The following is a 14982-nucleotide window of genomic DNA, read 5'->3' as shown; positions in this document are numbered from 1 at the left end:
AAACTAAAACAGAGTAGCTTGAGTCCTAAGCAAAAAGCAGCAAAAGGGCATTCTGTGAGGTGGCACGGCCGTGCCACATGTTGGCACGGGCCGTGCCAAGCTTCTGACTTGGGGGAAACTTATTTTTGTTCCCGAATCTTCGTATTTTCGCTCCAAATCTGCTCCAGACTCCTTTCTTTTGCTCCAAGACTCAATCCAACCAATATTCATTCCTGAAATATAAAAATATGCAATTGAAGTAAAATAATTCAAAAAGGAAATAATATTGCAATAAAATAAAACCAAATCTAAATAAAACGAAACTAAATATTATCCTAAAACTAGCTAATTAACTCATTAGTCAAGAACTTAACTATTGGAGGAGCATGCCTCCCATACACCACCTTAAAAGGAGTTTTCCCAATAGAGACATGAAACATAATATTGTACCAGAATTCAACTCAAGTCAGTCAAATGGACCAAGTTTTAGGATTGTCAGAAGCAAAACACCTAAAATAACTTTCTAAGCATCTGTTTATAACCTCAGTCTGCCCATCAGTTTCAGGGTGATAAACAGAGCTCATTTTCAACTTAGTTCCCTGTAACTTAAATAACTCCAACAAGAAATGACTGACAAATATGGGGTCCCTATCACTGACCACTGAGTTAGGAATTCCATGCAGCCTCACCACTTCTCTGACAAATACCTCAACAATAGATTTTGCAGTATATGGATGTTTTAACAAAATAAAGTGACTATATTTTGATAACATATCCACTACTACTAAAATAGCCTCATAACCCTTAGATTTAGGCAATCCAGTAATAAAATCTAATGACAGATCCTCCCATACCGCATTAGGGATATGCAAGGGTTGAAGGAGGCTCCTTTGGGTTGTAGCACTATACTTCTGCCTTTGACACACATCATAGGCTCTGACAAAATATGTGGTTAGGCTGTTAAACACCCTAGGTTGGGTTGAGTTGCTGAGACCTATGAGGGGGTTTGAAAATTTCACCTATGAGTTCTTGAGCTCACTTGCCTTCACTAAGGATAGGTCGAGGTTGGATAACCCCGATCATAGGGTCTCTTTCTGGCTTTTAAATGAGGATTATGAGATGTCTTTGGAAAACTTTTGTGAAACAATGGGCTTCGCGAATGCGGGGTTCATTCATGACTCTTGGGATCTGAATTTAAAACCGGCAGATTATGACCCTGTTGCCTTCTGGAAGACTATCACCGGGCTAGAGCAGTATAATTCCCGTTCCAATAAGGCTAGTAATATCCATAACCCCGTGCTTAGGTACCTTCAAAGGGTTATGGCTTACACTATCTGGGGGAGGAAGGAAGTATGACCAACTAGGACAGATGAGTTGTTTATGTTGTGGGCTATGCTTAAAGAGCAGCCTGTGAACACTTGCTACTATTTGCTTGATCATCTTATTTATGTTGCCAGAAAGAAACCAGATGATAAAGGTGAAATAGTGGTGGGTGGTATCATCACCTTCATTGCTAGGATGTTTGGTGTAGGTGAGGAGAGATGGCTGAATAAGATTGAGGGCAACAATAGGATGGATTTAGATACCCTCACCACTTTGTTCTTTATTAAGCCTTATGGCTTGCCTTAAAATTACACCTATGAGCTGAAAGTCAATAGGGCTCAGTGTTTGATTATTCTGCGTAACCCGGCTAGGACTGATACGGAGGTGAAAGAAAATTTACTTTATGCTGGCACTAACCCACAAGTACAAGAAGACCATGGTGATGATGAGGAGGAGGAAGCTGAGCACTTGCAGGATGATCCGGTGCACCATGACCAAGAAGTCAGTGGGCAGTATGACAATGATCAGTGGGCATGGATGCAAATCGAAATTCAACGGATAAGCACCGACCAACAAAGACAAGGTGATGAAATCTCAGGGCTGCGTGGTGATGTCCAAAGAGGCAATCGCATGCACGAGCAAAATAACTGCATGTTCTTGAGAATGATGCAGCACTTCAACCTCCAGGATCCTCCACAGGGTCCCCAATTAATTGTGAGCTTTCCCTTTTCCTTTTTCTTTTATTTTTTTAATTTTCTTTTATTAAATCATTGAGGACAATGTTTTACCCAAGTATGGGGGGAGTCAATAAAGTGTATAGTTTAGTTAAGTGTCATAGTGTTTCAAACTCCCTTGAATTTTAATTTTTTGTTTTGTTTTGTTGCGAAAGTGATGAGAACCTAATATTCTCACCTTATACAAGAGATAATTTAATAATGGAATAAAATTAACCAAGTTAATTTTGGTTCCAAGTGTTATTTTCGTAGGCAATTATATAGCTGTCTTGTTTTTCTCATATCTAGAGTTCTGAATGTCCGATTGAGGTGATCTTTAATGCGTTGAAAAGCTTAGAATATTCTCTACATTTCGTCTGTTGGACTCAAGAGCAAATTCGGAATATTTCTTGGTGTAAAATGAGCATGAATTGGATGACGTGATTTTGATGAATGGGCTGATGTAAGAGAAGAAACAACACATTAAAGAAGCACAATGGAGGTTAGATGGAGCTGAATTATGAAAGTGTAACGTCTCTAAACTATTCAGCAATGATGATTAAAGAAGCAAATGAATGTATAACATCTCCATGCATTGATGCAGCCACCCCCACCTTAAAGTCATTTTGTAACCTTTTGTTTGCATTAATCAGCCACCAAAACATTATTGTAATTAGTGGCTGCATTTCCTTTCATTTTCTAAGAGTTTTAGAGTCAAAATCATCATGTAATAAGCTCATATAAATAGAGCACGAAAATGATATGTAAAGATAGAGAATTTTGATAAAAAAAGTCACTTTATGTGAATTTGGAAGCTTTGCTTCTTTTTGGTTCTGGATTGAACCATGCATTGATCATATCAAGAATCCTTTCTTGTGGTGATCCTCAATCCCATAGACTTATCACTTTCTTGGATTAGAAAGTGTGGCGTCCCTTTCTTTCCATTCCATTTCTCCATTTTATCCACAAAATCTGTTTTGGTCAAAATTCTGCCATTTATCCATTTTAGCCCAAATTTCCATTTTTTTTCATTCTGTTTTATTATCATATTTTATCCAAAATTCACAAAAATACAAAACTAAAATCACTACCCCTTTTTGTCCTTTATCTTTCAAAGCTAGGTTCCGTTGGAGATTGATAAGCCAGGAAGAAAAAAATGGAAATTTGGGCTAAAATGGATAAATGGCAGAATTTTGACCAAAACAGATTTTGTGGATAAAATGGAGAAATGGAATGGAAAGAAAGGGACGCCACACTTTCTAATCCAAGAAAGTGATAAGTCTATGGGATTGAGGATCACCACAAGAAAGGATTCTTGATATGATCAATGCATGGTTCAATCCAGAACCAAAAAGAAGCAAAGCTTCCAAATTCACATAAAGTGACTTTTTTTATCAAAATTCTCTATCTTTACATATCATTTTCGTGCTCTATTTATATGAGCTTATTACATGATGATTTTGACTCTAAAACTCTTAGAAAATGAAAGGAAATGCAGCCACTAATTACAATAATGTTTTGGTGGCTGATTAATGCAAACAAAAGGTTACAAAATGACTTTAAGGTGGGGGTGGCTGCATCAATGCATGGAGATGTTATACATTCATTTGCTTCTTTAATCATCATTGCTGAATAGTTTAGAGACGTTACACTTTCATAATTCAGCTCCATCTAACCTCCATTGTGCTTCTTTAATGTGTTGTTTCTTCTCTTACATCAGCCCATTCATCAAAATCACGTCATCCAATTCATGCTCATTTTACACCAAGAAATATTCCGAATTTGCTCTTGAGTCCAACAGACGAAATGTAGAGAATATTCTAAGCTTTCCAACGCATTAAAGATCACCTCAATCGGATATTCAGAACTCTAGATATGAGAAAAACAAGACAGCTATATAATTGCCTACGAAAATAACACTTGGAACCAAAATTAACTTGGTTAATTTTATTCCATTATTAAATTATCTCTTGTATAAGGTGAGAATATTAGGTTCTCATCATACTCCCCCTCTTCAAGAGAATTCGACCTCGAATTTGTAGATTGATTACCTCCCCGGGGTCAAAAATAACTCTATAGAATTCATCACATGGAATTTCCACTTTAGAAAATTCCTCATTTTGATTGATAGAATTTGTTGGATTTTCTCCCCCTTGTGATTTGTGGACATGATCATCTTTCCAAAGCACATAATTTCCTTCCACCTGTTGAGAAAAAGTTTCTTCATTCTCATTGTTTCCTTCATGACATAAAGAAATGTTAGACAATTGAATAATATTATAAGAAGAATCCCAACATTTGAAAACACAAACCAACTTAGAAGAAGGTACTAATGTAATATTAGGCCAAAACTTCCCAACATTTTTTTCTTCCTTTTCCTTCTCATTCTCCTTTTCTTCTCCTTTTTCCTCTACTTCTTTTCCATCACTTTCTTTTGTCTCTTCTCTTTCCTTTTCACATTCTTCTTCGTGAGTTTCATTTATAATGAGACTCTCTTTTTCTTCAACATTTATTTTAGGCTCTATATAATGATTTTGGATTTGAAGGAGATTTTCCTCTAGTATTTTAGAGATATCAGCCATTCCTCTATCAATTATTGCCATCATTTCCTCTCTCCTATTTCTCTGTGACTCTCTAAGAGCAGAAGAAGGACTTGATCTTCTCTTGATATTCTCAAGAATTTTTCCTCTACATACTTTATCAAAATATTCAATTGAAGCTTGAATTTCATGAGCCATATTTTTTTGTTTAATACTTCAAAAAGAAACTGAGATGAAGAAATTTCAAGAATAATATGCAAATGAAAAAGATTTTGAAATTGAAAAATAAAAATCAGTCCCAACGGAACCTAGCTTTGATACCAAATGATAAAGGCTAAAAAGGGTTGTAATTTTGGTTTTGTATTTTTTTGTGAATGTGGAATAAAATATGATAATAAAAAGTGAAGAATGGTGGAAATAGACAGAAATGGTAATCAAACAAATTCCCAATCCAAGGAAGATGGTTAATTTGGTAGAGGATCGCCACAAGAAACGTGGTTTCTTGATAAGATCAATGCATGGTTCAATCCAGAACCAAAAAGAAGCAAAGCTTCACAACACACAATGTGTATTTTTTTTTAATCAAAATTCTCTATTTTATTCATAATTTTCGTGTCCTATATATAGGTAGGAGGGACACTTGCTGAATTACAAAGGAAAAGGCAAATAACTCTTAAAATTCCTTCAGCCAAATTAATCTATCATTATTTCCTATGGCTGAAGTAAATTAACATGAATATAAGAAATGGTTACAAGACAAATCAATAAATGAGGGTGGCTGCTCTTGATGTTCATGATTATGGACGTGATTTTGATGATGATGGTGGTTTCATATGCTGAAATGAAATGCCTTCATTGTCTCATTGAAGTCTTGTCTCTTTCTTTTTCAATTCTGCCTTCTTTCCTCCATCAGATTAAATGCTCTTAATGCTTTGTTTTTCTTTTGTCTTCAGCACTCCTTTGCACGAAATAAACACACAAAACACTCCATTTAAAGCTTTGGAAGCTTTAAAATGGATTAAACACACAAAATAACCATACTTAGTGTTTTTGGGCCAATTTTTATTCATTTTTTTCATGTATTTTTTTATATGTTTCCTTCCACATGCTTAATGAGCTCTTGATCTCATCAGAAAGGCATGTAAAGCAGCTTGTTTTTATTGTGTAATATGACATATTTTTTTTTTGAAGTCTCTTCCAAAATGGTTGTTTTTGTACATGAAAGTGATTTATTGTGTTTTGAGTGTTCTTGCTATACCCACATCATGTTTTATTGTGAAAATTCTCTTTGAGAAAATCACAAAGTTGCAGTCTTTGAGTAAGTGTGTAGGTAGGTATTTTAAGGAACACGTTCTAACTTTAGTGGTAAATTGACCCTTAAAAGTTTTCAGAGTAAAAGTAGTATAAGTTAGTGTGGGGAATAAAAAGATCAAATCAAGAGGGTCGGAAGCAAAAATATTGTTTAGGGAACATCATTGACTTTGGGGGGGAAGGAGCCGCATTACCTGACACGTGAAGATATTGTTATCCTGAAAACTAAAAGTAACTTCTGTAATTCCTTCTCACTTATCAAAAAGGGGTCAAAACAAATACATATATAGGGGGCACCATTGACTCTGGGGGGGGGGGGGGGGGGGGGCAGGAGCCGCACTACCTGACTTCCCACGTGAAGATGTTGTCTCCAAACATCAATAAAAATTCTGCAGTTCCCCAAAAGTGCTTAAATGTCAAATGATCAAAAGGATTCCCACCTCTCTTAAATGAAATGAAGAAAGGAATTTTCTCGGTTGGTTTAGTGTTAAGGTTAGAACCTGTTCCTCATAATATCTCTTACACAAGAGCAAGAAAAAGCTGGACTACACACTCATACACACACACACACTCACTTGAGACTTGTTGTTAGGTTGAATAGGTTCATGAGAATTACTTGAAGTTGTGATTAGTGTACATTGAGAACAAAGCCTTGGAGGAGACAAAGTTTTTAATTGTGTTGTCATATGTTAATTTTGTTTATGCTGCTAAAGTTTATGCCTTTTGCTTGAGGACAAGCAAAGATTCAAGTATGGGGGAGTTTGATAAGTCAATCATTAGTGTTTTTAAGTGTTTATTTTATTTAGATTTTATGTGTTTTTATTCACTTTCTAGAGCTTTGTTACTTCAATTGCTTGTTATTTAATTTCAGGAACAAATATATGAAAGATTGAGTTTTGGAGCAAAAGAAAAGGATTTGAAGCTGATTGAGGCAAAAAAATATGAAGATCTTGTGCAAAAATATCAGGCATGACCGTGCCTGACAATGGCATGGTCGTGCCTCCAATTATATGAAAGCATGCCAAAACCAGAAGGACAGGCACGAGCCGTGCCTCTAGGCGCACGACCGTGCGCGATGTGCTCCTCCCCTTTTACTGCTTTTGCCAGATTGACTGGCACGGACCGTGCCTCCACCAGCACGGCCGTGCCATGTCCCCATCTGTCTTTTTTGTGATATTTCTAACCTAAAGCCCATGGGTTGCCTTGTGGAACATTCTAGTGATTTATTTCTTAGGGCTTAAGTTAGTTTTAGGCTATAAAAAGAGCAGCTAGCATACTTGTATCTCCATCTTTTGTTCTTGGGAATTATATGTGACAATTATTTTCATTAATCAAAGTTCTTCTTTTATTTCTTTTTATTATTCTTGCTATTTACTTTCATGTTCTTCTTCTTCTTCTTCTTAATCTCCATGTCTATAATGAACATGAGTGAGTAGAATTCTTTGTCTTGAGATTGTTGGATGAGTCTAATGACCTAATCCTATTCAAACCAAGCCCAGAACCCTAATTTTATGTAACCCTATTTTCTAATCTAATCTCACCGTTTTCAAACTTAGTAACAAGTATTAAACGAAGGACCGAAAGGTGAAGTTTAATAGCTGTTATTTCGTCATCTCAAATACTAACCGAAGGATCAAAAGATGAAGGCTAGTATTGGACATGTGAGATTAGACAAGGTTTCCGAAACATGAGAATAGTCTAGAAAACCTTGAGACCTTAAAGTTTCGTTCTTAAAAGGTTTTAATAACAATCAACCATGAGAATAGACGTGGTTGTTATTGAAATACATTCATTGAGACCGAAAGGAGATATGAAAAGCCTCAGAGAAACTTGTCTTTAGAAAATAGATCCAACATAAGATTTAGGTTTAGGGATTGGTTTGTGAAAGATTTGTTATTAAGATGAACCAATAATCCCAAGGTGCTTTTATTATTATTATTATTATTATTAATTTCAATCAATAAAAATCCCAACTTTTAACCTTTAAACTTTCAGCTAATCTGTTCGAAAACAAAATCAAATACACAACTTCCTGTCGGAACGATACTCTTTTTACTACTTCGGTAAAGACGTGCACATGCGGATTTATGACATCAAGAAGCCAATAACTTAATACTCACATATCCATCACTTGATCTCTTATCAACAAAGGTTTGTGACCCCTTCCTGGTGTGACATTTTTTGAACAGTTCTCCCTTGTGTGGAATTCTTCCTAACCTTTTGTTCTGCACTTGTTTAGAGACAAACAAACTGTAAGTCTATTAAAAGAAAACAAGTTAAGATATTATCATAATTAAAATAGAAATTACCAGTTCAAGTTCATGATTTAGTTGATTCTTAGATCCTTGGGTGTGCAATGAACCACCGACATCTGAATCACGATTACTAGCTGCCACACATCTATTTGTAATGTAACGATCATCTCCCCACATTGCAAGCAGTTGTGCCCACACAGCTACAGTAATCCATTTGGGTTTTTGTCGCGGTGATTTTTGGAGATCAAGCTATTAGGTTAGCATTGACTCACTAATTTTTATTCACCACTGAACTTTTAATTTCACTACCAAAAAAAGAACTTTTAATTTTTCAAAAGAAAGGGAAAAAAGTTCTAAATTACCACATTTTAAAAGATTTAGGGTTTGGGGGTTAGTTACGTTTAGGGAAGGTGCTAGCACCCTAAACGTCCGTAGTATCCTACGAGAACCTTTTGATTTTATTTATCTTTTTGGCTATAACTTACTTGCTTTTAAAATTGGAATTTAAAGTAATGATTAAAAAAGAAAAGAAAAATTGTTTTTTACATTTTTTGATTTGGAAGGATAAGGTTCTTTGCCTACGTACCCGTGAGGGATCAAAACCTTGTAGTTCCGGGTAAAAGAACCGATTGATTTGTTTTTGTGTATTAGTTTTGAAAAAGAAGGTTTTAAAAAGTAAAAGCCAAAGTGGCAAAATAAATTTGTTTGTATTTTTTATGTTAAAAGAAAATGACTCAAATATAATTAAGGTAAATTGAAATTTTGTTTAAGAAAAAAAAGGTAAAAAAGGGAAATCTCTTGATTGAAAATCAAGGTTTATTATGAAAGGATTTTTTTTGAATTTTTGGTTATTTGTAATGTTTTTGTTCTTTTTAATTACTAATTAAAACCAGAAAGAAAAAAAAACTAACGTGACAATAAAAATAAAACTTGAAGATTTCGTCGTGACGTTGGATCACCACAAAAACCCTTAATCTAACCTAATTTTTTTTGCATTTTTTCAATATATAAAATCAGAAGAAATAAAAGGACACATGCATGATTCTTCTCATTTATAGTTTACATTGGACCTAAATACATTCTAAATCTATGAAAAAATTAAAAAAAAATGACAAAAATAAAAAAAATGCAAAATGATAAACTTAAACTAATAAAGAAATAAAAATGCAAGAAAAAAAGAAAATAAAAATGCAAAAGGAATTAAAAAGGCATAAAAGAAATAAAAATCAAATGCATGGGGTGCAAACAGTAATATGGGGATGCAGGAAATAATAAAAAAGAAAGGTTGGGCCTAATAAACAGCAAGGGGCGCAGATGGGCCAAAGATTAGGTCTGGGATGTTTGATCAAGATCATACGGCCTAAATCTAATATGAAATGAGACATCAGGGGCCAATGGGTTGAAATCTAAGAGCCTGGGATGCGAGGGTGCACGTTAGTGTGAATATATGCCTTGACAGGAACACTTTGGTTTTGATGATTGACAAATGAAGTCCTAGAAGAACAAAGATGCAAAAAGCGGAAAAGAAGATTCAAGCTTTCAAGTTTTGGGTTTTATTTTTATTTGTATTAGGACTTTATGTAAGTAGTAGAAAAAGCTCTCATTAAAATAAATCACACACTCACAATGATTTTCATTAAAATGTGATTTTACATGAAAATGTTTTTACATGAAAACACCGAATTTATTTTACAAATTGCATAATTATTTTTGGACATTAAAAATATTTTTAGCATAGTCAACTATGTAATTGATTATGGAATGGCTACACTTCAAAACAGATACGCATGTAATTATTTTTCTAAGAGGTATAATTGAATTTATATATTGCATGCATCTTTGATTTCAATGCTATTTTGTGCCTTCCAAATTGAGAACATTACCGTTGACATATACAAATTCTGTTTCATATAATTGATTTCCAACGGCTATTTCTCACATAAATTGTCCAACGGCTACAATTATTTTAATAGCACCTCATACTAGTTTTTGCATATAAATAGGTGCATTGTCGTAGCTCATTAACACAGAACTCATATTTGCACTAAACATTGTCAAAAATATTTTTGCATCACTCTCATTATTCTTACACTTGCTAATTTATTATCTTGAGAGCTATTTTATACTACATAGTTTATCTTGTAGTTCTTATGCTTCAATTTGTTATATCTACACATTTGGTGTATTATTTAATTATTGTAACTCTTATTTGTATTGGGTGCTATCCCAAGGTTTCAAGAGAGGTGATATCTCTTGGTTTTAGAGACTCTTCTACAAAGGATTGTTTTGTTTGGAGAGTGCTCGTTATTTGTAAAGGTTACCAGCTTATCCTAATTAAAAGCTAGAGCAGTGAAAATCTCAAGGGGCTTTTCCTTGGGGACTAGACTAGGCCTTGTTGTTTTAGGCCGAACTAGTATAAACTTCTTGTGTCTTTTCTCTCATCCCTTTATCTCTTTTACTTTTTTTGTCATTTATTTTATCTCACCATATCTATATTTATTTAAACCTTTTATAAGCACTTTATTTTAATTGGTTAAAACAATTTTTTTAAGTGCTTATTTTAAATCGTTTTTTAAAGAACACAATTCACCCCCCCCTCTTGTGTGTTTGAAGTCACTTGTTTAACAAGTGGCATCAGAGCTTGAACTCTTGTTAAGGACTAATCGTCTCAAGAGGCAATATGACTTCAAACAACAATTCCATAAATTGTCCCCCGTCTTTCAATGGTGAAGGGTATGGTTATTGGAAAGAGAGAATGAAAATTTTCATTGAGGGAATTGATTGTGATATTTGGGATGCTATTGAAAATGGTCCATTTATTCCCACTCATTTAGTCAATAATGTTGTGGTGAATAAACCAAGATCCCTTTGGACCAAAGATGAAAAGAAAAAGGTTCAATATAATTTGAAAGCTAAGAACATTATCACCGCTTCATTAAGCATTGATGAGTTCTATCGTGTATCAAATTGTACAACAGCCAAGGAAATGTGGGATACCCTTAAATTGACCCATGAAGGTACTACCGAGGTCAAAAGGGCTAGAATGAACACATTGACTCATGAGTATGAATTATTTAGGATGGAATCGGGAGAAAGCATCCAAGATATGCATAAACGATTTATCCATATTATAAATCATCTTGGAGCTCTTGGAAAATCTTTTGACAATGAGGATTTAATTAATAAAGTTCTTAGATGCTTGAGTCGAAGTTGGCTACCGAAAGTGACCGCTATTTGTGAATCTAAAGATTTATCTTTTATGTCTTTGGCAACTTTGTTTGGAAAATTGCAGGAACATGAGCTTGAATTGAATCGTCTCATTGATAGTGAAAAAGGTGAAAAGAAAAAGAAAGACCTTGCTCTCAAAGCTAGAATCAATGAAAGAACTTCCTTCAATCCAAAATGCTACAAGTGTGGTGAAAAGGGTCACATAAAATCCAATTGTCCTATAAATCAAAAGAGATATACAAAAGGAAAGAGGGCTTATATCTCTTGGGATGACAAAGACCGAAACTCATCCAATGGATCGGAAAATGAAGTAGCATATTCATGTTTCATGGCAAACCATGAGGAAGATGAGGTAAATTCTATTGAATCTGAATATGACTTAACTTATGATGAGTTATTTACTATTTGTAAAGAATTAAATGATGAATCAACTAAGCTTAGAAAAATTGTTTCTTGCTCTAAGAAAACTATTTCCACTCTTGAATCAAAAATTGCTATTTTAAACAAGGAAATAGAAATTCTTAAAGAGAAACAAATTTTTGTTAGCGAAGTTTCTTCTTGCACCTCTTGTGAAAATAAAAAGGAAAATAAGTGTGATGATTGCAATATTTTGAAAATTGAAATTGATGATTGGCAAAACACACTTGCAAAATTCACAAAGGGGAGAGAAAACTTGAACATCATTTTGGGAAATCAAAAGGGAACTTATAATAAAGCCGGTTTAGGCTATCGTCCAAAAAATCATGAAAAACTTTTTAGAAAATTCTTTCTCCCAAACAAAACCTCAAGTTCCCCTTTTGTTAAATGTTTTTATTGTGGAAGAGAAGGTCATACATCTTCTATTTGTAATATTAGAAAGAACAATGGTATGAATGAGAAAGTGAAGTGGATTTCAAATGGCAAGTTGCCTAAAACTAACTCACAAGGACCCAAAATGATTTGGGTACCAAAAGTCAAAACTTGATTTTGTTTTGTAGGTGTGCTTGAAGGCCAAGAATTAAAAATTGGTACAATTATAAAGGTTATTCAAAGCACATGGAGGGGAGAGATAAAGAAGTTCTCCTATTATTACAAGAATATTGGCTATGCATCATATGGTGACATTATCAAAAGTTCTTCTCTAAAATGAAATGAAAATTTCAAGAAAAGCAAAAATGGTTCACTATTTTTAATTAATTATTTTTATTTTTTTTGCTTAATATTTTCCTGAATATATGCCTTGTCATGATTGTTTCTTTCCCGCTTTTTGATAATGCCAAAAGGGGGAGAGTTATGTGATTTGCATGTTTCAAGGGGAGTGGATTTTAGTTGTTTGCATTTAGTGAGGGGGAGTTAAATCTGCGCTTATCTCTGTCATATATTTTATTATTGATTATTATTGATCTAACCCTTTCATTGAGCAAATCACTCCAAGAGATGTTTGTCATCATCAAAAAGGGGGAGAATGTGAATATATGCCTTGACAGGAACACTTTGGTTTTGATGATTGACAAATGAAGTCCTAGAAGAACAAAGATGCAAAAAGCGGAAAAGAAGATTCAAGCTTTCAAGTTTTGGGTTTTATTTTTATTTGTATTAGGACTTTATGTAAGTAGTAGAAAAAGCTCTCATTAAAATAAATCACACACTCACAATGATTTTCATTAAAATGTGATTTTACATGAAAATGTTTTTACATGAAAACACCGAATTTATTTTACAAATTGCATAATTATTTTTGGACATTAAAAATATTTTTAGCATAGTCAACTATGTAATTGATTATGGAATGGCTACACTTCAAAACAGATACGCATGTAATTATTTTTCTAAGAGGTATAATTGAATTTATATATTGCATGCATCTTTGATTTCAATGCTATTTTGTGCCTTCCAAATTGAGAACATTACCGTTGACATATACAAATTCTGTTTCATATAATTGATTTCCAACGGCTATTTCTCACATAAATTGTCCAACGGCTACAATTATTTTAATAGCACCTCATACTAGTTTTTGCATATAAATAGGTGCATTGTCGTAGCTCATTAACACAGAACTCATATTTGCACTAAACATTGTCAAAAATATTTTTGCATCACTCTCATTATTCTTACACTTGCTAATTTATTATCTTGAGAGCTATTTTATACTACATAGTTTATCTTGTAGTTCTTATGCTTCAATTTGTTATATCTACACATTTGGTGTATTATTTAATTATTGTAACTCTTATTTGTATTGGGTGCTATCCCAAGGTTTCAAGAGAGGTGATATCTCTTGGTTTTAGAGACTCTTCTACAAAGGATTGTTTTGTTTGGAGAGTGCTCGTTATTTGTAAAGGTTACCAGCTTATCCTAATTAAAAGCTAGAGCAGTGAAAATCTCAAGGGGCTTTTCCTTGGGGACTAGACTAGGCCTTGTTGTTTTAGGCCGAACTAGTATAAACTTCTTGTGTCTTTTCTCTCATCCCTTTATCTCTTTTACTTTTTTTGTCATTTATTTTATCTCACCATATCTATTTTTATATTTATTTAAACCTTTTATAAGCACTTTATTTTAATTGGTTAAAACAATTTTTTTAAGTGCTTATTTTAAATCGTTTTTTAAAGAACACAATTCACCCCCCCCCCCCCCCCCCCCCCTCTTGTGTGTTTGAAGTCACTTGTTTAACAGTTAGTGCGTGAACCCTTGCACATAGAACCGGAGCGGCTTATAAATATGGGTTCACAACTTTCTTTCTCATTTTCTTTCAATTTTTCTCTCTCATCTACTCTTACTCTCCGTTCTCTCTCTGTGTCACCCTTTCCAGATTCCGGTCAGGTTATGAGTTTTCCGGCGGTGGTTGGGCGGCCAAGGGTGGCGGCACCACCGCGGGAAACCTAAAAAAATTTCCTTTTTCTTAATTTTTCCGTCTTTCTTTCTCTTTCCTTCTCCTCTACACTTTCTTACCCTAAAAAACCTAAAACAAACAAAATATACGCCTAGATCTAAGAAAAAGAATAACTACCTTTCGTTTTTTAAAATCGAACCGATTCGGTTTTGAGGGGTTTGAAGGCTTGGGTACGGGTTTGAAGGTTTGCGTACAGGTTTGAAGGTTTGGGTGTTTGTGGGTGGTTTGTGACGGTTGTCTGTTGGTCCGTTTCTGTTGGTAGTTTGTGACTGGAATGTGTGGTCTTACGATGGTGGTCGTGTTTTGAGTTTGCGATTTTGGTTAAGACTGTTTCGGTTGTGATATTAGGGTTTTGTGGGGACTGACTACATTTGGTAGTGATGGTTATGATGTGGTTTATGTGTGGTGATTGCTGGTGTTATGATGGTTTTCGTGTTTTCTATGTTGGTTTTTTTTTTTTGCGTGTTGTACCTTGCAGGTTTATGATGTGATTTTTCGTGCAGGTTTTTGTGATATTTTGTGCGTGTACCATTCATGTTTGCAAGTTCCTGATGAAGTTGTTTTTTCTTTCTATTGATCCTTCTAACCTTTTTAAACAAAAATTGCAATTCTATTTTCGGATAGAAATTCAATTTTATTAAAAAGGTTTAAAGGGTTTGAATGGGATTGATTGAGACTTGATGAAACGCGTTTATTGTTTGGAACTTGAAAGGAAAGAAAAAGTTGACCTAAGACATTTCTTGCCATTGATTGTGGTGTGG

The 14982-nt window shown here is 34.2% G+C and overlaps 1 protein-coding gene across 1 annotated transcript; it reads left to right on the top strand.

The window, feature by feature from the left end:
* Positions 1–10801: 10801 nt before the first annotated feature.
* On the top strand, positions 10802–12313 carry LOC146947001 (uncharacterized). The gene has a single exon (XM_085748353.1). The coding sequence runs from the start codon at positions 10802–10804 to the stop codon at positions 12311–12313; it is 1512 nt and encodes a 503-aa protein (XP_085604479.1).
* Positions 12314–14982: the final 2669 nt, after the last annotated feature.

This window comes from Medicago sativa, chromosome 2 (genome assembly GCF_051527215.1).
Source record: "Medicago sativa cultivar Bolivia chromosome 2, Bolivia_mono, whole genome shotgun sequence".
Lineage (NCBI taxonomy): Eukaryota > Viridiplantae > Streptophyta > Magnoliopsida > Fabales > Fabaceae > Medicago > Medicago sativa.
The sequence above is the reverse complement of the archived record's forward strand: the minus strand, read 5'-3'. Positions and strand labels throughout refer to the sequence as shown.

Excerpts from the sequence above, each read along its gene's own strand:
- LOC146947001 (XM_085748353.1), top strand. The coding sequence starts at position 10,802 with ATGACTTCAAACAACAATTCCATAAATTGTCCCCCGTCTTTCAATGGT.